Source organism: Oryctolagus cuniculus, chromosome 10 (genome assembly GCF_051225735.1).
Source record: "Oryctolagus cuniculus isolate XC-2025 breed Fujian yellow rabbit chromosome 10, ASM5122573v1, whole genome shotgun sequence".
In the NCBI taxonomy this organism is placed as follows: Eukaryota; Metazoa; Chordata; class Mammalia; order Lagomorpha; family Leporidae; genus Oryctolagus; species Oryctolagus cuniculus.
The window spans coordinates 45,048,584-45,071,322 of NC_142876.1; the positions used below are offsets into that span (position 1 = coordinate 45,048,584).

Consider the following 22,739-nt stretch of genomic DNA (forward strand, 5'->3'; position numbering starts at 1 on the left):
AGGGAGAGAGATCTTCCATCTGCTGGTTCACTCCTCAAATGGCTACAATGGCCAGAGCTAGGCCCATCTGAAGCCAGAAGCTTCTTCTGGGTCTCCCACATGGGTACAGGGGGCCATCCTCTGCTGCTTTCCCAGGCCATCAGCAGGGAGCCATATTGAAAGTGGAGTAGCTGGGACTTGAACTGGTCCCCACATGGGATGCTGGCAGTGCAGACAGCTGCTTGTCCCCCAACTCTTTCTTCACACTCCCATCAGACAGTTCCCCAAGCCTCTTGCTTTCAGACATCTGCCTATGTCTGCCAAGCTCTGGGGGGCTAGGAACCATCAACTCAAGAATGCCTCCACCACTGTGTTTGTCTTTAGTGGGGAGGCAGGAGAAGCATTCCAACAACTGACTCTCTAATTGTCTTCTATCTTATTGTATATATGTGAACGCACACAGAAACAGAACCAGTTTCAGAGCAACTCTAGAAATCTCTGGATAAACATGGGATGTATCTTTAGAGTAGATCCAGTATTAGGGTCTCAGCCTAAATTTTAAGACAAGTGCCAAGTATTCATATACATTCATAAATATTCACAAATATTACTTAATATTCAGTGAATGTCTAGTTTTGCCAGTAACAAAAAGAATGCCAAAAAAGAGCAATTTATCATATTGCAATAAATGTTTCTTCTGACCTGCATACCTTTGGTTCCTCACCTTTTTCCCCACAATATAATTACAGAATATCTTCAAAAGGTGACTCTTAATGGTTGTGACCACCTTGAGCTCATCTCCAAGGATCGTAGACTACATTTTAATTTCCCTTGTGTGTTGATGCCATATAACCTTGACCACCCAGTCCAGCTGCTGTAGTACTAACTGGACACAACACATACAACATGGACATAACACATGCATGTGTATACTCCATGAAACGGCTATTGAAGGACATGTAGTAAACCCTCTGAATCTTTACAATGTACTATCAGTGAGAGCAAATGTGATGAAAAGAACAAAGGTATTGCTTACAGTTCTGATGATGCTTACAGAGTGATTGGATGGCTCCACATGCCCAGGAGATTGACCAGGAGTAGAGTTTGGGAACACTGGATTGTCCAAGAGTGGTCCAGAAGAGAAGTAAAAAGTAAAAGAAAAGCAAAAGTATGATATAGATAAAAGTCCATTCTTTTCCATGGCCCAATTTGCCCCAACACATTTTCTTGGCCTTCAATAAAAGCATTGCTATTGGCCGGCGCCACGGCTCAATAGGCTAATCCTACACCTAGTGGCGCCGGCACACCGGGTTCTAGTCCCGGTCGGGGCGCCGGATTCTGTCCCGGTTGCCCCTCTTCCAGGCCAGCTCTCTGCTATGGCCTGGGAGTGCAGTGGAGGATGGCCCAAGTGCTTGGGCCCTGCACCCCATGGGAGACCAGGATAAGTACCTGACTCCTGCCATCGGATCAGCACGGTGCGCCGGCTGCAGCGCGCTGGCCGCGGCGGCCATTGGAGGGTGAACCAATGGCAAAAAGGAAGACCTTTCTCTCTGTCTTTCTCTCTCTCACTGTCCACTCTGCCTGTAAAAAAAAAAAAAAAAAAAAAAAAAAAAAAAAAAAAAAAGCATTGCTATTATAATAATATCATCATAGGAGAAGATTTTAGAAATGAATGATCCATTTTTAGAAAATAATTAAAATAAAATACAGGGCCTAGCCCAACCTAGCACACAGTTAGGAACTCAATAAATATTTGTGAGATCAGTCATTTTACTGATAATGGCTTTTGCTTCTGTGACTGTCTGGGACAGACAATCTCTTTCCAGTCTTGTGATTTAGCCTAAATTGTACCTTCTCCCTGAATTTTAATCATTTCCTCCATGGTGCATCTATGGCTCTTCTTCTAGACCATTATGCTCCTATGTTCCCGTTCTCAATCTCTCTCTCTCTCTCTCTCTCTCTCTCTCTCTCTCTCGTTAGCTCTGGTTCATAGGATTAATCACCAGTGCTCAGAGTTTAGCATAACAGTTATTCAATACATATTTTTAATTAAATGAATAAATGAATAGACTGATTAACAAGTGATTCTTAAATAGACCCTTTACTACGTCATGGGTTTTAAAAGTTAACCACTAGCACTCACTTTGCAATATTACATGTGATCTATATCAACAAACATTTCTTATATATTCTTATTTTATATCCCATTCCCATTTCTTTCCTTCCAACCTCAATAATATGGGTCAACCAGGGGGCCGTCATCTGAGAGAAATTAAACTATCTAAGAATCACTTGGGGAAGACCTATCATCTAAGCACTACCACATTTCTTCAAATGTGTCTCTGAAAATACCTACAAGAAATAGATAACTCTAGTAGCCATTGTGACATCTCGGGTAAAGCTGCTGCCTGCAGCTCTGGCATTCCATATGGGCACTGGTTTGTATCCCAGCTGTTCCATTTCTGAACCAGCTCCCTGCTAATGGCCTGAGAGGCAGCAGAAGATGACCCAAGTGTTTGGGCCCCTGCCACCCACCTGGGAGACCAGGATGCAGCTCTTGGCCTCAGCCTGGCCCATTGCTGATCATTGTAGCCACCTGGGGAGTAAACCAGTGGATGGAAGATCTCTCTCGCTCTCTCTCTCTCTGCAACTCTTTCAAAATAAATATTCTTTTTAAAATATATATAACCTGGCCGGCGCCGTGGCTCACTAGGCTAATCCTCCACCTTGCGGCGCCGGCACACCGGGTTCTAGTCCCAGTCGGGGCGCAGGATTCTGTTCCGGTTGCCCCTCTTCCAGGCCAGCTCTCTGCTTTGGCCTGGGAGTGCACTGGAGGATGGCCCAAGTCCTTGGGCCCTGCACCCCATGGGAGACCAGGAGAAGCACCTGGCTCCTGCCTTCGGATCAGCGCAATGCGCCGGCCGCAGCGTGCCAGCCGCGGTGGCCATTGGAGGGTGAACCAATGGCAAAAGGAAGACCTTTCTCTCTGTCTCTCTCTCTCACTGTCTACTCTGACTGTCAAAAAAAAAAAATATATATATATATAACCCTTTATAAGACAGAAAAAAATAAAACTAATATTTGAAAGAGATTGAAGATTTCATTCTGAAAGGCATTTTTACTTTCCAAGGAGGAAAATAAAATTATCTTTACATTTCGGCATGCCAGAATGTATTCAAGATAAAATAGTTAATATTGTAATAATGCAATTGTAATTGAGAATGCAATAGAGAAAACATTCTAATTCAAATTAAAATATGATTTGGAAAGTCAATTCTGCTTAAAAAGTCAACAGGAGTCCTGTTTTAAATCACTTTAGTCTCCTTGGTTATTTAGCACTTCCCCAGGTTAAGTGTTCAGAGCTAAAACTGTAAATCAACAATGATTTATTGGAAACTTTTGACCTTGGCATGACTGGGTGCTATGAAAGTTCCTGAGAAGAGCACGTGTCTTTTAAGAGCTTGCAGGGTCCTTTATTGGAAACTGGCTGGCATGTGTGTTGCCCAAGATCACATCTCTCCCAGAAGCCACAGAATACTGATCCATGGCACACCCCACCCCCTTCTCTTTTCTTCCCTCACATCTTCTGGTATCTGACATCTTTCCTATCTTCCAAAGACACAAATTTCACAGCCTCTTTCAGCTAACATTCACTTATCCATGCCACTGACATTTATTGATTAATATTTCTAATAACTGGGCTAGGCATAAAAGTTATGAAGATGCTAAAGTCTAGTCCAGTACTATGTGCTGGGTTTTATACTCAGCATAAAACCACAGAGGTAGCACAGTCTGGCCTCCAGGAACTCATAGATACTCTGGGGTTGACAAACAAGACAGGCAGTTTTGATATACTGCACCACTGCCTGGTAAGCGATTAAAGACATGCATTTATCCCAACAACTGCATAGAGGAGAGTGGCAACACAATATCATTGTCTGGAAAACTCTCCCTCAGCTACAACATTGAACTACAAGAGAAATAAGCTCTCCTTGTTCTTGTACAGCTTCCAAAAGTGTGTGTGTGTGTGTGTGTGTGTGTGTGTAGATTTATACATCTTGAATTCACTTAAATAACTTTAGGGGCTATGATAGCCTAGCTCGCTGTGTAAAGAACAAGTTAGGAGTGAGAAAGTGATTCAGAACCTCCATCACCTTCTCATTGCTTCAGATCACACATATCTCTTTGTGGGCTTCACCTCCCACACTATGTCCATAACAATCTAACCAACCTCAAATACACACAGTTCTTTCATCTATTTGTAGCTTTGCAGGTATACTACAGCCCAAATGTAGCAGAAAGAAAAGTTACAGAGCCTTTCTATGGATTATATATTCAGTAGGCTCTCTCAAACCCCAACTAAGGTGTGAGATGTTTTACTTTGTCTCTGTCTTCAAAAATGCATTCGCCAAGTAGCTAGATCTTTACAAAAAGACTAGTAGAACTAAACTAGGAAACCTTTAAACATTTATGTTTCTCAAATGTATTTACTATGAAATTGTTTTTTAAAAAAATCCAGGACCTCATAACAAGAAATATTCATTCAATAGTACTAAAGTGGGGCTTCTCTCTTTTAGGTTACATTTGTTTTCAACAGCATGTAATTGCTATTTGAATTTGCTTCAATGAGTATTTCACAAATATATATTCTAGCAATACTACGCTTCCAAAATGTCATTTATTTTGCCTGTTTAGATAACTCCCTAGAAAAGCATACTTTAAAAGCAGAAATCATGTAATTATAGGTAACATAAATTATATCAGGAAATCAAAACACAACAGAAAAATGTGTAGAATACAAATGCAAATGGATTTTAAATGTATGAAAAGACACTCAACCTCTGTTACAATTTTTAAAATAGTTAATCTTTAACTAGATACAAATTGTTCACCTACACAATGGGCAAAGATGCAAATGAAAAAGCGGTACAAAGTGATGATGTCCACCAAAATTTAAAATGTACTCGTTCTCTTGTCCAGAAATATCACTTGGAGGAATTCATTCCATAGACAAACTCCTGTGTGGACGTATGTATCCACAAGGACACTTGATACAAAATCATTTGGAATAGCGGGAACCTTTGACACATGTCCCTTTTCTCTCACTAGAGCACCCTCATGGTCAAACCTCCAATATCTCTTATCTGGACCTGGAAAGAGCCTCCTTCCACTCTCCCTGTGTTCCCTCTCTTACTCCTACAATATCAATGGCAGCCAAAGTAGAGTGTTGTTTGTTTGGTTGATCTATTGAATTTAAAAGGCAGAGAGAGAGAGAGAATCTTCCATCCATTGGTTCATTCTCCAAATACCTGCAATAGCCAAGGATACAACAGGCCGAAGCCAGAAGCCCACTCCAGGTCTCCCATGTGGACAGCAGGAGCCCAAGCACTTGAGCCATCACCTGCTGCCTTCCAAGATACACATTAGCAGGAAGCCAAAAATGGGAGCAAAGCCTGGACTCAGACCCAGGCATTCTGATATGGAATGTGGACATCTTAACTGTTAGACTAAACACCTGCACCCAGAATATTTTAAATCATAAAAGATAAGATGTCATACTCCTGCTTATACCCCTCCATTGCCTGTCCAGGTTGCTTATAATAAAATCCACACCAATTATCCCAGCTCAGAAGGATCCACACACCAGCCTCTGCCTGCTTCCTGAATTCATCCCTTACCTCTCTGACCCTTTCCCTTGGTGTTCCTATTACAGTGTCTCTCTCCCTCCTTCTCAGACACAACCAAAACATTCCCCCTTCTGGACATCTGCATGGATTCTTTTATTTTGTAAGGGATGACTTATTTTGTAATGGATGACTTCTTTTCACCTTTCAAATTGTATTTAAATGTCCCTCCATGGAGAGGCCTTCCCCAGCCACTCCAGTTAAGAGTGATAACTGGCCAGTCACTCTCTAGGATATCATATTTTTGACTTTTTCTTTATATCATCTATCATTATCTGGCTGTATTCCTCTTTGCTATTTAGGTTCCATGTTATATAAATCCTGTGAGAGCAGGGACATTGTCTGCTTCATTCTCTGCTATATTATCAGCAAACAGAAAAGTATTTAAATGTTTATCCAATTAATAACCATCAAAATGTAAAGTGATAAATTATAGGACACACATTAGTTGCAACACTGTGTAGCCATTTCAAACAATGCAACTGGACAATGCCAGTGTTATCTTCTGACCACACCCTGCAACATTGCTCTGGTCTGCCTTCAGCCTCCCTCCTAGGCCTCCTCTCAGATCCATCTGTCCCCAGTCTTCTTGCTGAGCTGAAGTTGACCCAAGGCTGTGCCTCAAGGCTTTTGCACTTTTTACTCCTGTACCTAACACCTGGGTGGCTCCCTTGTTCACTTCAGTCACTTCCTACTCACAAAAGCTTCACTGTTATCATTCCTTCTCCCCCAAGCATCTTAAAATCCTAGTTGGAATGGATTTCTGATTCACTTTTCTTCATTGCACTTGTCATTTGAGAGAACAGGGTCTATTTATTTGTGCATGTGTTTATGATATGCATCCTCAGATGAGGCTGTCCCTGGGTTTTGTTCACCTCAGCAAGTTCAACATCGCCTGGCATGGAGTAGCTGCAGAAGAAATATGTGATTGCAAGGGAATGAAAAAATAAATGAATGAATTATTTAGTACAAAAAAGCAGGACACCAAGTAGTGTGTGTGTGTGGTGTGCTGCTGCCATTTGCATTATACAAAATGTCTCAAAAATCCAGTTTCTCAGGAGGAAAACACAAGAACACAGCAGCAGTGACAGCTTTGGGATAGAAAACTTGAAAGGTAGAATGGACATTTGACTCAGCTATTAAGACACTGACTGCAATGCCTGCATTCCTTCTCAGTGCCTGGATTTGAGTCCTAGCTCCTCTTAGGATATCAAACTTCTGCTAATGTGCATCCTGGGAGGCAGCAGGTGATGACTTAAGACTGGGATCCCTACCACCCAGTGGAGTTCTGCATTCCTGGCTTCAACCGGGTACAGGACCTGGCTGTTATAAGCATTTGGGAATGAACCAGCAGATGGAAAATCTCCTTTCTTTCTATTTCTGTCTGCCTTTCAAATAAAATGAAAAAAAAATTAATTTTTAAAAAGAAAACTGAATGGGATGGGAGAGGGAGTGGGAGACGGGATGATTGCGGGTGGGACGGAGGTTATGGGGGGAAAAAGCCACTATAATCCAAAAGTTGTACTTTGGAAATTTACATTTATTAAATAAAAGTTAAAAAAAATAAAAAAGAGAGAAAACTGAAAGCCTGGTGGTCAGGGCACGAAGAGAGACTTTTATGGATACATTTTTTTCCAAAACAATTTAAGAAGGTTGTCATATTGGGCAGTTTTAGAAGGTCCTCCTCAATGTTCCATCTAGATGATAAACACTCAATAACCATTATTTAGCAATCCTGGATTCTTGGCATAGCCCTATGTACTCTCTTGCTCGAATGTTCATGAAAATTTGTGACTTGTGAAAGATTCCTATACTTTCTGCATGAAGAGATATAAAATCTAGGAGGAGACAGAGCAGGGTGGACCTCTAGTCGAACTAAGGCCTTCATAAATACAAACAAGTCCCTCAGGAAAAGGACCTCCTCGCCCAAAATACTTTGAATCTGCTTTCAAGGTTGAAGTCTTTCCTCCTCGTTTAAAAATTATAATAAAAACCCTGTGCCAATAGACTACCCACCCTTAACTGACTGCTTTGCTCAGTGTTTTTCTGACTCCATCAAACAAATGTCCACTTTATGAAAGCCAACTACATTCCCTGAATATCCAGATTTATAGGGAAAAAAAAGGGGCATCTACTTGCTTTACTTAAGAATTCTTTTTAAATATCAAGCTAAGAAACACATGTAGAAGATGGTTCAATATAAAAAATTATAAACAAATTTCAAAAGCACCATCACTGAACACTCAGGTGCTCAGTAATGACTTGCTGGTTGGATGAACATACCTATTGAAAATCAGCAGAGTGAAATGGATAAAAGCATGGGTTGGGGTCCAGATATCCCCGTGTTTGGATTCTGCTTCTGCCATTCATTGGCTGAGTATGACCTTCAACAAGTGACTTAATCTCTCAAGGCCTCAGTATTACTTGTATAAATAAAATGGAGGGACATTGCCCCTTTGTAGTTGGTCATATTAAATGAAAGATGTTATGTTATGTAAGTAGAAGTAAATAGAGAATCATCATAGTCTATATTTTGTCAGATAATATCATGTATTATTAGCTTCACTTAATCTATGCTCACCTGAAGAGAAGCAAATGTACAACATGAACAAAATTCAAGAGCTATAATATTTCCAAGGCTATAATGTAGGTAAATATATAACTATATGATTAATTTACATATATATGGCACCTAGTAAATGCTTGGTAGATGGTAGTTATTGTGAAAAATAACATAACAACATTTGACTTTCATTTTCATATCCACAAAGAACAATTTTGTCATAATATTCCAAGACATTTTATTGCACTGGTTCAGGAAGGGGTAAAAGGCTTTTTGTAACTGAAATTTATGGCCTTAAAATTATGAGAAAACAATTAACAGGCATATAATTGTGGCAGAGAATCAGCTTACAACTGTTGCTAACATCAATTGCATGTGTGATGATTAATCATTCTGCAGAGTGAATATTGTGATTTAATATCCCCCCCCTTTTGCTCCTAGCACTGCTAGTTTGTTTGATAAAGTTGAGAATTCCCACAAAGGGCCTTATAAACACGTGTTATTAGATTTTAAATCTGATTTGAAAGTGCCTCTCTCCTACTCCCTCTGAGTAAAGTGACCTTTTTAAATGGAGGGAAGTGGGTTTAGATGACAGTCATGATAAATGCGGTCATGTTCACTCAATAAAATAAGGCCCAGTGCATTTGAGGATAAATCAGTGAAATGTACAGCCCCACCTGTCTGTCTCCATCATTCATTTCCACTGTCACTTTCACAGTGGCTGATGGATCACAGTTGCTGTAAAATTAGACAGCCTTTAATCTCATTTCATCCTGATTAGCTTCTTTCCCCTTTCCCTCTAACTCACTGACTGACACGCTAAAAACTCACACTGGGCTGTAGATGGACCCGATTACAAACCTCCTCCACTACCTGCTTGTGAGGTAGGGTCCACCTCTGGAGACATCTGGAAAGGAGCAGGTAAGCATTCGATGTTACTTAAGAGAGAACCAATCAGCACAGTACCCAGCGCCATTTTAAACACATTGTTTGCTCTTGCTCAGTGCCCTAGTTATTTTGCTTCTCTTCAGGTTTAATCAGAAGTCAAAGCAATTTGGTATTTTACAAAATTTCAGACATTGGTTTAATATAGATTTTTACCCTGATAAACTTGGGAGCATTTTACATGCAAAACAATTTCAGGGAGTTAATTGTGGATATTTGTGGCCTCCCAATTTGCAGTAATAATTCAGAAAAGACACGAATTCAGGAATGAGAAAACCTAAATGCTCAGACAAGAATTATAGCATGCAGGTTTTAGAATGAAAATTAAAATATATAGATAAATGAGAATACCTTCAAGTAGATTTTATATTAAGACTTCAAAGACCTTCTTTTCTCTTATTTTGAAGAGTTCAGTAGTTAGCTTAGTGCAATCATGTCATTTGTTTGCAGAAAGCATAACAATAGGGGTAATCAAATGAGAAAGAAGCTTAAAAATAAATCATGTATTATTTCCTTCACTTAATTTCTGCTTGCCTGAGTGGGAACAAATGAATGGCAAGAACAAAATACAAGTGTAAAATTTTCAGAGCTTGTGCTTTATGATGAAGCTGGACTTGTGGCTAAAGAGAAGAGAATGCAGTTTTTCATTATTTATAAGATTTAGGTGTTGGACTGACCAGAAGTTTAAAATAAATGCCTGAAGTACAGTGTCCACCAGAATAAGCTGATTACATTAATGGCCTATATCCTTGTACTACATCCCCTGTGACTTGATGCATACAGATGACAGTAAATGCTGTCAAGGCTTTCACTGACCAAAGGACATCCCTGGGAAACTGTAGTAGCACCAGGCTGCTCCCAAAAGTACATGGGGCAGCCTGGTTTTGTGTTTCATATATCGGAACCAACATCATAATCCAAACGATGATGAGTTAATTTTTGAAAATGACCTCTGAAGCACATTCAACCTTAGTCACTCAATGAGCCCAATAAATACTGTTACCCCACAATGAATTCTGAGTCATGAGTCTATAAAGTTAAAAACATTTTCCAAATAAACTGAGGATTGAGGAGCTCAAGGACATTCCTCAGCTCTAAGTCCATCAACCAAAATTGTGAGCCACATAGTCCACTGCATACCCACTTCCTATCTTATCACCAAATCAGGGGTATACATACCAATAGGCATTCCCTGGTGGATGTAAGTTCAAAAGTAATGAATATTCATGGTAAAGATAAATAGTTAACATTAAATAATCAAAACTTCTAAAACCTTGGATCAGAAGCCTAACGTCTCACTTGCTGTTTCAGAAATCATGCTATGGGTCTCAAAGCTGTACCTGTTTTTATTATTTATATATCTTCAACAGCATAAACACTTTGAGAAAAATAAAATAAAAACAAAATGAAATGAGATATATATCAGCCAAAATAAGTCAGGTGTGAGATAGGCGCTCACTCTCTCTGCATTGGCAAAAGAGCACACAGTAAGAGTTGGCTGGGACTCATATTGATTTCCCACTGCACTGGTTTCTTAAGTGCTCTGTTGATCCGTGTCAAGCAATAAGTTCCCTGCCTGAACATGCACATCACCTCCCCATTTGTCCTCACCTAGATTTAAGGTGCCCATATGATGAGCTGAGCAAGGACATCATTTTTCCTACTGGTGTCACTGGGCCTAAACCACTGCATGTGATGTGATAACTAATGCTGCGAACATTTACATTCACCATATGATATTACCACAGCCAACAGTAACCGAGGCAGCACAGAGAGTGTAAGGGGTGTCCTAAGCTGTACCCTGGGACTCCCCAGATGAGATGCCAAGTGCGAATACACAGAGAGAAACTCAGATTCCTTGTATAACGCCCCCACCCCCTCACAGCTGCCACATTTGGGCAGGGAGAAGGGAAAGAGATGAGGAGAAAGGATATTTGTGATGTTCCTGACAGTTTTCATCTTTGTTACAGAAGAGCTCCTAAGCAGATAGATGGAAAATGTGTGATTGTGCTGCTAATGACATTGTACAGGAAATTAAGCGTATACATTTGGTGGAGGCATTAAATCAGCAGGACCTTAATTTAAAAACTTAAAACTGTATGGAAATTCAGCTTGCTCATTGCTGTGGAATAGAAAGCTACCAAGCACCCTGAGTCTGTTTATGGGAAGATTGCCAGCAAACCAAGTCTGGGCAGAGCATCTGAGTGACTCTGAGCAGATTCAGGGTGACTTCTTCCAAGCAGTAGCCTGCAGTTCTGACCGGCAGGGGTGTCAGTCACTGGTTCAGAGTGCCATCCCCATGGGTAGGCAGGTGAGAACTTAGAAATGGAAAGCAGCGTAACAGGCTGTTCCTGACTAATTCGTGGAATAACATCATGTAAAATTCATCAGAAGGGGTTGGGTTTGAAACTACTGGAACACACCACTGAGCCACTGCGTGAGGATGGCTGGGTGGGTGGAGGGCTGCTCTGCTGCCTGTACTGTCTTCTTCCTTCTGACTGAGTCAATTTTTATACTTGCTGGTGAAGCACACAACTAGTGAGCCACGGCCTCCAGTCCTCAGATGGAACATTTCATACATCTTTTTTTGTTTTCTTAATTCCAGTTATGCCATACAACAGTGCCCACCACTGCGTCGTGGAGGTGGAAAACTTCTTGTTCGTGTTGGGCGGAGAGGACCAATGGAATCCAAATGGTAACTGTTGAACAGCTTCGTTGTAGGTGCTTAAGACGTTTGTGTGGACTACAGAGCCTTAGGAGCAGTCCGTGCTATGATTCGTATGGAAAACATCCATTTCTGTGCAGCTGGGACAAATGCAATAGTCAGGAAATTGGGCTGACAGTTGGAGGGTGGGTCAGTGTGAGCTGAGGATGGATGTAGCAGAGCATTCACTCATCGACTCTCTGGGGATTTGGCTTCACAGAGGTGCCCCGACCCTCTCTTTATCCATCCCTTGAGGAATGCCACAAGCACAGGCACCAATTCCCTAGAGGAAGGTAGCCAGCTGCAGCTGTTAAGAATTCTCACCACCTTCTCCACTGCTTTCCTCCCATTTTATCCGTAGGCAAACCAGTGGCAATAAATAAGCATCGTCTCCAGTTGCACTGTCTGTAACTTTAGCTGGCATCATTACACATCAGGGGTGACTTGAGGGCCATGCTACTTGTTGTACCTTCTACAAGTGCCTCTTCTATAGGTTAGCCACCACCTTCCCCAATCAAGCCTTTTCATATACCTCTCAAGCCAAATGCAAGGAGAACACTTGTGCCTCACAGGCGATGCAAAATAATCAAGATATTTTTGGAAAGCTTGCACACGAAGGAGGAGTTGCAGTTGTAGCCTTCTGTGTTACAGAGATAATTATGACTGAGAAACCATAAAACAGCTTGCAGGTACACATTTTTACTTTAAAACCCCAGAACATCCAGCCAAAATTACATATATTGCATATATTTTATTGTGAATGCTCTCTTTCAGCATCTGCACCAAGGCAAATTATAGAAAATTGTTACATCTGTTCACTCTAGAAAACCTTAAAGGAAAACAGTCCAAGCCACCCCTCAAGAACATTTAAGAAAGACGGACTTTGTTTGTCAAGGCCTGGAGCTTTGTTGTGTCACATCTTCCAGGGCTGGAAAGGAAACAGTCGCTGGACTTTGTGAATAGGAGAAAAATGACATTTAATCTCTCTCCTCTCACTGAGCTTTGTAATGAGTGGTCAGTTCCCAGAAAACTCTGCTGTACATGCTGTCCACTGTGAACTCCTCATTTACTATTCAATTTATCCTTCTGCGGAGTGATTTAAACTGCACACAGTGCACAGTCATTGGGTTTGTCTAAGCAAAGGACCTGCAGAATGTTCTTGACAAAACCACAACAGAAAACTCTGGAAAGTCCTGTCTCAGACCACAGTGTGCTCTCGCCCTGCTTCTTCCCAGGTGGCCTAGGCCTCCATTAAAAGACCAGTGGTGGCACAACTCAGCTCCTCACTATGAAACCACCATTCCTGAGCCTCACGGTAATCAACAACACAGAAAACCTGCTCCTTAGGCTTATGTCAAAAAAAAAGAAAAAGAAAAAGAAAAAGAAAAAAGAAAAACCTTGTCCCTACTTTTTGTTCAACTCCTAATCAAAAATCCATCTAGGAGAATAGGCACTGGTGGGAAAGGGAGTTTAAAGGATGTATTCCTGCCTCTAGGTCAAGACTGGGGAGACTTTCCTCTGCCAATGGCTGTCTGGATATTTATAACATCATCTGTAGGCCATACAAAGTGATCAACTTAAAAATTAGCCTGCTAGAGACTTATTGAATTTCAAGTCCTATCTTTGGTTGCCTTGGCAGGACCAGATCACACGATCTCATGGGCTTTATATAGCCCATCCCTTCTCTAGACAATCAAGAATTTATCTTTGAACTAATTCAAATTCTTGATCAAATTGTGCCATTGAAGCAGGCTGATTCTGCCTGCACAGAAAACACACAATTGCATTTAGAGTAGGGCTGTCTCACTTTTTTAAAAAATAAATATTTATTTATTTATTTGAATGGCAGAGTTACAGAGAGGCAGTGGCGGAGAGATAAAGAGGTAGTCTACCTGCTGATTCACTCCCCAGATGGCCACAATGGCCAGAGCTGGGCTGATCCAAAGCCAGAAGCCAGGAGCTTCTTCCAGGTCTCCCATGTGGATGCAGGAGCCCAAGGACTTGGGCCATCTTCCACTGCTTTCCCAGGCCATTGCAGAGAGCTGGATAGGAAGTGGAATGGCCAGGAGTTGAACCAGCACCCATATAGGATGCTGGCACTGCAGACCGGGGCTTTAACGCACTGCGCCACAGTACCAGCCTGTCTCTTACCACTCAATGTGCTCCATGTAAGGCATATTTGACAAATTCTTGCCAGACCCAACTGTTGAGGCATTGTGTGCTTTTAAACATTATTACTGGTACTAATCACACAACTGTGTCACTTCTCTCAGTTTTAGCTACTAGGAATCTCTGAGTAAAGTGTTAGTACAACTCTAGTTATACATTTTAGTATTTCTTTGAGTCTCAATATGGACCTGGCAGCCATCTCTCTCTATAGAACATCCCCCTTTATCATTTGGGAAGCTTCCATGTGGAAGGCTGAGTCATTCTGTCCCTGATGTTATTGGCATGTGGAGTCATTTTATATAAATCTGAGCAAAGGCTGATGAATCATTGGCTAGGTTCTCCTAAGAACTTAAGGTTATACCTTGAGGCAAGTAGTCCAGCCTTCTGTGCCCTGTGTCAGTGACACAGTTAGTGCACTAAAGCCTTCCCCCAGGTGAAGGATGAGGCAGGCAGTGAGGTGGCCTGTCCTCCCGAGGAGGCAGCTATGACCATGAACAGCCAGCACACACAGCAGCTAAGAAATGGGTACATTGGTCTAGTGAGGTGATTTGGGCAGGGTATCAAAGAGCATCCACTACAAACTTGCCAACATTTTCCATGTGGCCTCATATTCTGACCATCTGGTCAACCATCACTGACTTCTTTAGGATTAGTGGTAGTGTTTATAGAGTGTATATTATTTGCCAGGAACTTTACTGAGTACTCACCTGCATCACAATCATTATGTGAACCATGTGCTATGATGGCTCTGGTTTTACTAGGAGGAGACTAAGCCTGAAGAGGCTGAGTAATTTGTCAGGACACACAGCTTACAAGAAGCTGAGTTGAATCCAGCATAGGTCTATCTGACATCAGAACCTTAGTCTTTCACTGCTATCCTTCCCTCCATTTGGTTAGATGTTTAACAGAACTCACGTTTTTGCAGCAGATCTTGTGAAGTTAAATCAGGAATTATATGACAGTATGAACTAGCCCCCACTCATTCACCAAGAGCTCCTAGAAAATGATGAAAGGACTCAATCATCTAAAAAATATGGAGTCTTGGCCGGTGCCGCGGCTCACTAGGCTAATCCTCCACCTAGCGGCGCCAGCACACCGGGTTCTAGTTCCGGTCGGGGCACCGGATTCTGTCCCAGTTGCCCCTCTTCCAGGTCAGCTCTCTGCTGTGGCCCTGGAGTGCAGTGGAGGATGGCCCAAGTGCTTGGGCCCTGCACCCCATGGGAGACCAGGAGAAGCACCAGGCTCCTGCTTTCAGATCAGCGCGGTGCGCCGGCCGCAGCGTGCCGGCCGCAGCGGCCATTGGAGGGTGAACCAACGGCAAAAGGAAGACCTTTCTCTCTGTCTCTCTCTCACTGTCCACTCTGCCTGTCAAAAAAAAAATATATATATATATATATATATGGGGTCTTCATGTTATAATGCCTCATGCAATTAATACCAAAGCTTATCAAGAATAATAATCCTTGAACAATGTAGAGCACACTTGAATATCATTGGTGGCAGGAGAAAAAAAATGAAATCCATAGGCTCAAATGTTATGTTTGTGACAACTCTAAAGATGAAATCTTTTTTTAAGCTAAAATTTAATTCTCATTAAAATGATGCCTGAGGAGAGTGTAGCTGAATGAAACACAAACTTCTAAACACAAATTTCTAAATTTCACATGTTTGTGAAACAGAAACATGTAGTCATGGAACGTAAATGTAATTTTACTTATTGATGATCTTGAAGTCAGAAAATTTACTAGACACTGGAAGTATCACCAGGATATAAATGTTTGTCTTTATACTCAGATGTAAATATTAACTCCCTCAGCTCCCTTCATATCAACAGTGATAGCAATGAATTATGTATCCCCCATAGACATGCATATAGTCTGCCAGGGCTCCAACTTTTGAGAAGTAATGTATCACCTACTGATGACTGGCTCCCCAAACAACTGCTTGTGGTCATTTCCTTCCCACTTCCTTCTCGTTTACCCTGGGCTGAGAACTGCCATCTCTGGCTCCATCCTCCGTGTGCAGGTCAACAATGCTGCCTGGTGATGGGGCATCAGAGCAAAAAGAGAAGTAGAGGAAAAGTCAGGAAAAAATGAAAAGAATAAGAAAGAAAGAAAATATTTCAAAGGAAATCCAAAATTCTATCACATACATCCACTACTCCTAAGCTGCTGGTAGAGTCTCACTGTGGTCACTCAAAGAAACAAGATCCCCATTTTTATCTCACCTTCCTCACCCCACCGCTTTCATTTCTTTCAGGGTTTCTTATTCCCTCTGCACCTTTTTTGCCATGTCTACAATACCTGCCTTCTTTTTATCTTCCTAGTCCTCATCCCAGTGCCTCCTAATCTTCCACTCCAGGCCCATTTTTTGTACCAATGACCCTACCTCTGTAAACTCTTTCATCCTCTCCTATCCACATCCTATCAGTCCCTGCTAAGCCTTTTCTCTGAGCCAAAGCCACTATCATTAACAACCAGCAGTGAACTTGCTCGCTTGTACTGCTACTGCTCTGCCTATGAAGGTACTCTCCCCCTTTGCTCAGAGATGGCAGATATCTTTTTTTCCAAATGGAAAATCTACACCACAGTTCAGACAGATGCATTCTTCTACATGGTAGGTAGCTTCTGCATTCCTATAAACATCATTAATCTTTTGATGCATTAGATAATTAACCTTGGAACTTGACTCCTCAAGGATGATTTTTTTTTCTGCAGGAAAATGATAGAAAATTCCACAAAAATTCCCTTACAAACCAACTCTAGAATCTGCCCTTGAGCTAGAACTTCTTTATGTGAAACAAGTCTTCTGGATCATTCTCACTTCCTGGGACTCTTAACTATTCCTTTATACCTCTAGATAAAACTGAACTATCTCCCATTCCGATCATCTGCACCCTTCCACATGATCTCTCACATCAGCAAAATCCCTATAATCCTCAAACTCTCCTCTGAGTGGCTCCTTCAACTTTCCTATTCAAAATATAGCTATCTTCTGAGAGTACTGTTTCCCTGCCAGCCTTCCTAATGAGGCTCACTTTCCCTTTTTCCTCTTCATTGTCATGTGCACACCCTTAAAACTCCAGGAAGTTTAAAGGATATCCTCAGGTTATACCACCTGATGCTGCTTTATGGGCACTGTTTTCCTGGCAACACCTCCTCCTTCACTTGACCATACCACTGTTTCACTGCCCATCATCCCTCTCCCCACTGCCCTGCCATGTGCTTCCTTCCCTCTGAGCTTCGACTGTACGGTCCATCACTATAATCAACTTCCTCCATGTTGCCAGATCCTACAGACAATTCTCAGTTGCTCACCCACTTCCTTTTGAAACACTATTTGACATGGTTTTCAATATACCTCACTTTTTGTGCTATCTTGACTCTTCTTTCATTTCCTTATTTTTCTTCTTTTAACACAGGGTTCATTCCAGAACCTATTATCTTCCATTTCCATATCTCTCCATAGATAGTTTCATATAGCTTCATTTTTTAAAATATTTATTTGAAAGGCAGTGTTACAGAGAGGGGAGAAAAAGAGGGAGAGATCTTCCATCTGCTAATTCACTCCTCAAATGGTTATAATGGGTGGGGCTGGACCAGACCAAAGCCAAGAGCCAGGAGCTTCTTCCAGGTCTCCCACTTGGGTGGCAGAGGCCCAACAACTTGGGCTATCTTCCTCTGCTTTCCCAGGTCATTAGCAGGGAGCTGGATAAGAAGTGGTGCAGCTGGAACTCAAACCAGCACTCGTATGGGATGCTGACATCACAGGAGGTGGCTTAAACTGCTGTGCAATAATGCCAGCCCATAGCTTCATGGTTTTAAAAAGTAACTCTGGACCAGTGATGTGAAAATTTGCGCCTACAGCCTCATTTATCCAGTGGCCTTCCAAAAAACTTTAATCTGAGAGCTTATGTGATTCTCAAAGCTCAAAACAGAGCTCACAGCTTCTCTCCCCAGCCCCCAATCTATTCCTTGGTCTTCCTCACCACAGCAAATTCCATGATCTTCCTTCCAATTGTTCAGCCTACAAACCTGGCAACCATTCATAATGACTTACTTTTTCTTAATACCAATATTCAGTTCCTTGGGAGATGTTTAGCTATACCTGTATAAAATAGTTCAAATATGATGTCTCACCGACTCCACATTCATTCATGCCAGTTACCCCTTGCCTTGACTACTGCAACAGCCTAACAGTTCCTCAGCTGCAGGCAACCTCTCTGCAATCTATTTTTCACATAACATCCAGAGTGATGAATTAGACCACGTTTATCACTTGCTCAAAAACCCTCCAGCAGCTTAGTTTTTCCTATCACAAACTAGAGGCCTGCACCAGTCCACACTGTGTTCTAGACCTCGACTAGATCACCCTGACTTCTGTCCAGTCACTCCAGCTTCCTTGCTGTTTTTAAACTCATTTCCAGTTCAGAGACTTTATATTTCCTGCACCACTGCCTGAGATATTTGTGTGGCTTCCGTGAGCAGCTGACCATCCTGCTTCAACTGGCCTTCCCTCTATCACCCCTGCTTTATTTTCCTTTGTATATAATATATTCTCTATTATATATTCATTAATCTAAGGTCTTGTCTTTCTTATATGTCAAAATATTCCCAGCACCTAGAATGCCTTAGACACATTAGGGGTGCCCAGTATACACTATCTGTGCAATTAATTGGGTCACAAGTACACACGTGTTCATACATGTGATGAAGTTGAACGCATACCTCAATGTCCAGTTTCACATACATGAATAACAGTAGACTTTAGGGTTAAGGCATTAGCTGCTTGAGGTGATTATCATACTAGGTGGTACACAGAAAATGGAATATACTCTGCTACTTGCATTTCTCGCTTTGATGTCAATATGATGGAAAATCAGATTCATTTTAATACCTTGAAGGCCTGACTGTGCTTCTTCATCTCAACAGAGGGCAGCTCAGAGGACTCATGCTTCCCATTTCAGCAGATGTACTTGTGTGTGTGTTACAGCACCTGTGCTCCCTCCCAAAACACACGCAGAGCCTACATCACTTGCAGGCAACAGAACTGATTTCCAAACTGAGACTCACTGCAGCAATTGCTTTTATTTCCATGGAAGACAGAAGATGCCACCACTGCTAGAGTCTTAGATCATTAGGAAAGGCTACAATAATGAGGGAGGCCGTGTATAGATGGAGAAAATCTCCATGCCTTCCTCTCAAATTTCCTAGGAACCTGAAACTTCTCTAAAATAATAGCCCTCAAAAAAGTGTTTCAGAAAGGAAAAGAAAGAAAATGTAAAAAAAAAAAAAAACACACACACACACAGCTCTGAATGGCTCTAGTCAGAGACATAATACAAGATAGTCTCTGGGACAGATAATTTGTAGAGAGTAATTTGTTTTTAAAACATAAAAGCACAAAATTTTACTTTAACACTGTAGTAAAAACTGGTTTGGTGAAATTACTCATTAATATGATGATTTCATTTTATTCCAACTCATTCCAAAAACAAGCTGAGGAATGAGAAGGGAAAGGGGAAAGACACTGGAGGTGGCCACTTGTTCTTCCCTGATCCATCACTTCTCATGCTGTGCTGGGGACACCCTCAACTTAACTCATCTGTTTGTTAACCCTGAGAATGAGAGAGGTCTCATAAAATACTACTAACACGCAAATCGACAAAGGAATCATGGTGTTAAGTGTCTCAAATGTATTTTTACAGGAAAACATAGCACAAATTTTGTCAGCCGATACGATCCTCGATTTAACAGCTGGATTCAACTTCCCCCTATGCAAGAAAGGTAAGCATTTATTCCTACTGTAGGCTGCTTCATTGGAAGGGTGAGTGTTAGATGGTTTCCCATGATAAAGAGTGCTACGCAGAGTCAATAAAGGACATGAGGCAAATTTAAAACTTGACCTGACCAATTCGGATTACCTGCCTCGTTAGTTCAATAGAGAAAAGTAATTAAATAAGTCAATTATTTGTCCTAATGTAGAAAAAAAATTGTGCAACTTGTCTCCCTTGACCACACTGATTGGCATTTTGCAAACACAGCTATAATTCCCCTGGCTCCCCTACTCTTCTCAGTGATAATATATTTAAGTCCTGAAATCTAAATATAAAATACCATTTTCACAATGATATGCATTTTGATGCAGAAATTTCAATCTTAATCACACTATTCAACATTAAATTTAAACATTTAATATTTAAATATTTAATATTTAATAGCAAATTTCATCTCTATTCAAATTGTTTATTTTGTGCTCCCCAAATATCTTCCCATAATACATTCAAGAACACATCATTCGTTAGATTTAAAAAAAAAAAGTCTTACAAAGTGTCATCTCACTTTTTACAAAGATGTTTATTTCATCTAAGTCTCCTGCTATCAAGGACAAGATGGCTACTATATTTACACATATTTTGTCTCACCTGGCTGTTACCCGAGCATGGTTCCATGTCTTTATATGCATATGCAAATTCACATGGTAGGTTGTGAGCACTTGGTCTTTCAAATCTAGACAACCTCTTGAGTAAATTCTCCAAAATGATGATGTAAGCTACAACCTATTTCCTCCTCTCCAGGAAGTTATTTAAGAATTTACTGGCTACATTCTTTCTCTTTCCTATTTCTATACAGTCCCTCACCTTATCATCTCTATTTTTTAATAATATATACTTTTAAAATATTAGTTTTCATTTTATTTAAAAGGCAGAGAGATACAGATACAGACACATTTTCCATCCACTTCCATTCACTCCATAATTGCCACAACAGCCAGGGCTGGACCAGGCTGAAGCCAGGAGCCCAGAACTCAACCTGAGCATCATCTGCTGTCTCCTAGGGTATATATCAGGAGGAAGCTGAAATTGGAGCAGAGGAGCTCGGGCTTAAACCAGGCCCTAGGATGTAGGCACCCCAAGTGGCATTTTACCCACTGTATACCACTGTATCTCAGTCTTTTAAAATTCAAGTAGAGTACACTGAGATCAAGTTAGATCCTTAATAATAAATTCCAAGTGAAAAGGAAAATTTGCAGCAATACCAATTATTCCAAGTTGTACATTACTTCAGCAAGACAGCACAAGTCTATATTCTAAATAAATTATCCATTTATCTATTTCATATAAATATATGGACACTTTCAGGGGACTAAAAGCTAAACACTGAAAATGGCAAAACACAGCACATCAAGGATCACAGCAGCACCTAGGAATGTCTAGTTGAAAGGTAGCTCAAGAACTAGTTTTAAGTCAACTAACGTCCTGACAAACTTCTCCTTAAGTCACGGTTTCCTGAAATCTTTTTCCTGAGCACCCTATTTCTCCTCATTTGAGGGTTATTTCCTGGTTGCTATCACTGCAGCTGCATCACGCACCCTTTCACCAAAACCATCCAAAAGAGCGTTTAAGAGATAACAATCGATACATGTTTGGAATGTCATCATCTCATCACTGCAGTCCCCTTTGCTGGGGGCTGTACACCATGATAATTAACCTTCATGCCTTCATCTTGGGAGGCATAACTCACGTCGTGGCCAATTATTTCTCAGCAGAGCCCCTAAGGATGGGAAGTATTGCTGCAAAACCTAATTAGTAATTTTTTTAAAGATGTGTATTGTTTACTTGATCGTCTATAATGACTTCCTCTGAGGCACTATGGCCTATCATGGCAGGGTCCTACTTAGACAATTTTTAGCAGCTCATTGACCTGATAAAAAGACCTGCCATGGTCTGTCGGCGCCCGGCAGCCACCGTTGACAGGATGGACTGTTTAACGTTTCTTTCTAAGTCATTATGGTATATCATGTCAGGTCCCTAGTAAAAGAAGGTTTTTTTTAGATTTAGAACAATCAACTCGATAGACCAAATAAAGAGCTCCTTACAGAGCTGAGTGGGAAAAGGCAGATCTCACAAATGCCCAGTCAATCTTCTAGCTCCATCTGTCCTGTGGGTTGGTTGACCCAGGCAGTAATCCTTAACTTCAAATGAAATTTTTCTGTCACTGCCAAGCTCCCATTTAAATAGCAAGTACCATCAGTTACCAGTGCAGATTAATTGGAGATTAAAAATGTAACAAAAGAATTCTAAAATATATGAGGCACTCTTAGGAAGTTTATGGAAACCTTTAATTTTACGTCGTAGAGATGGTGAATCAAGTCAGAAGTCCGTCTCCTACCCTTTCCAATTATGCTGAGAAGTCCATCACCAAACAGAATAAGAGAAACATACTGATGCCATCTCCACAGGAACTCCAGTTGGATGGATTCCTGGGATACTTTACCTAGTCAGATCTCAAAGGAGCACATATGCTGAGAACTGGACCCTCCCTGTTCAGCAGGAAGCTGGCCTCTGGCCTCTAGGCTTACTCAGCCATGGGTCAGTTCATGAACTGCATCCCTGCTAGCTGAATTTCCCGACAGAAATGATCAAACATATAAATTTAAATGTAATGCTGATGAATTGTTTAGGGCTCAGGATTTGATTCTTCAGTAAAGACAAGGTAAAAACAGAAAACCTGGATCATTAGAAATGCTTTGGTAACTTCATTTTTTAAAAATAGTAACAGATAATGGAAGTGCTATGTTATGGAGAGCATACCTCCTAGCCAGTCTAAAAGGTAGGGAAAGCAGTTTGGAGAGGCAAAAACAGCAAAGCCACTGTTTCACAAAATCAAAGGCCAAAAGCTAATACTATACAGCA

At 41.1% G+C, this 22,739-nt stretch overlaps 1 protein-coding gene across 1 annotated transcript in view; it reads left to right on the top strand.

Moving 5' to 3' along the window:
• The window catches only part of KLHL14 (kelch like family member 14), a 99,770-nt gene that overhangs the window by 64,280 nt on the left and 12,751 nt on the right, over positions 1-22,739 (top strand). Inside the window, exons 3-4 of the mRNA XM_017344102.4 lie at positions 11,777-11,866; positions 19,752-19,830. Of these exons, the coding sequence (XP_017199591.1) occupies positions 11,777-11,866; positions 19,752-19,830 (169 nt within the window). The remainder of the gene's footprint in view (positions 1-11,776; positions 11,867-19,751; positions 19,831-22,739) is intronic.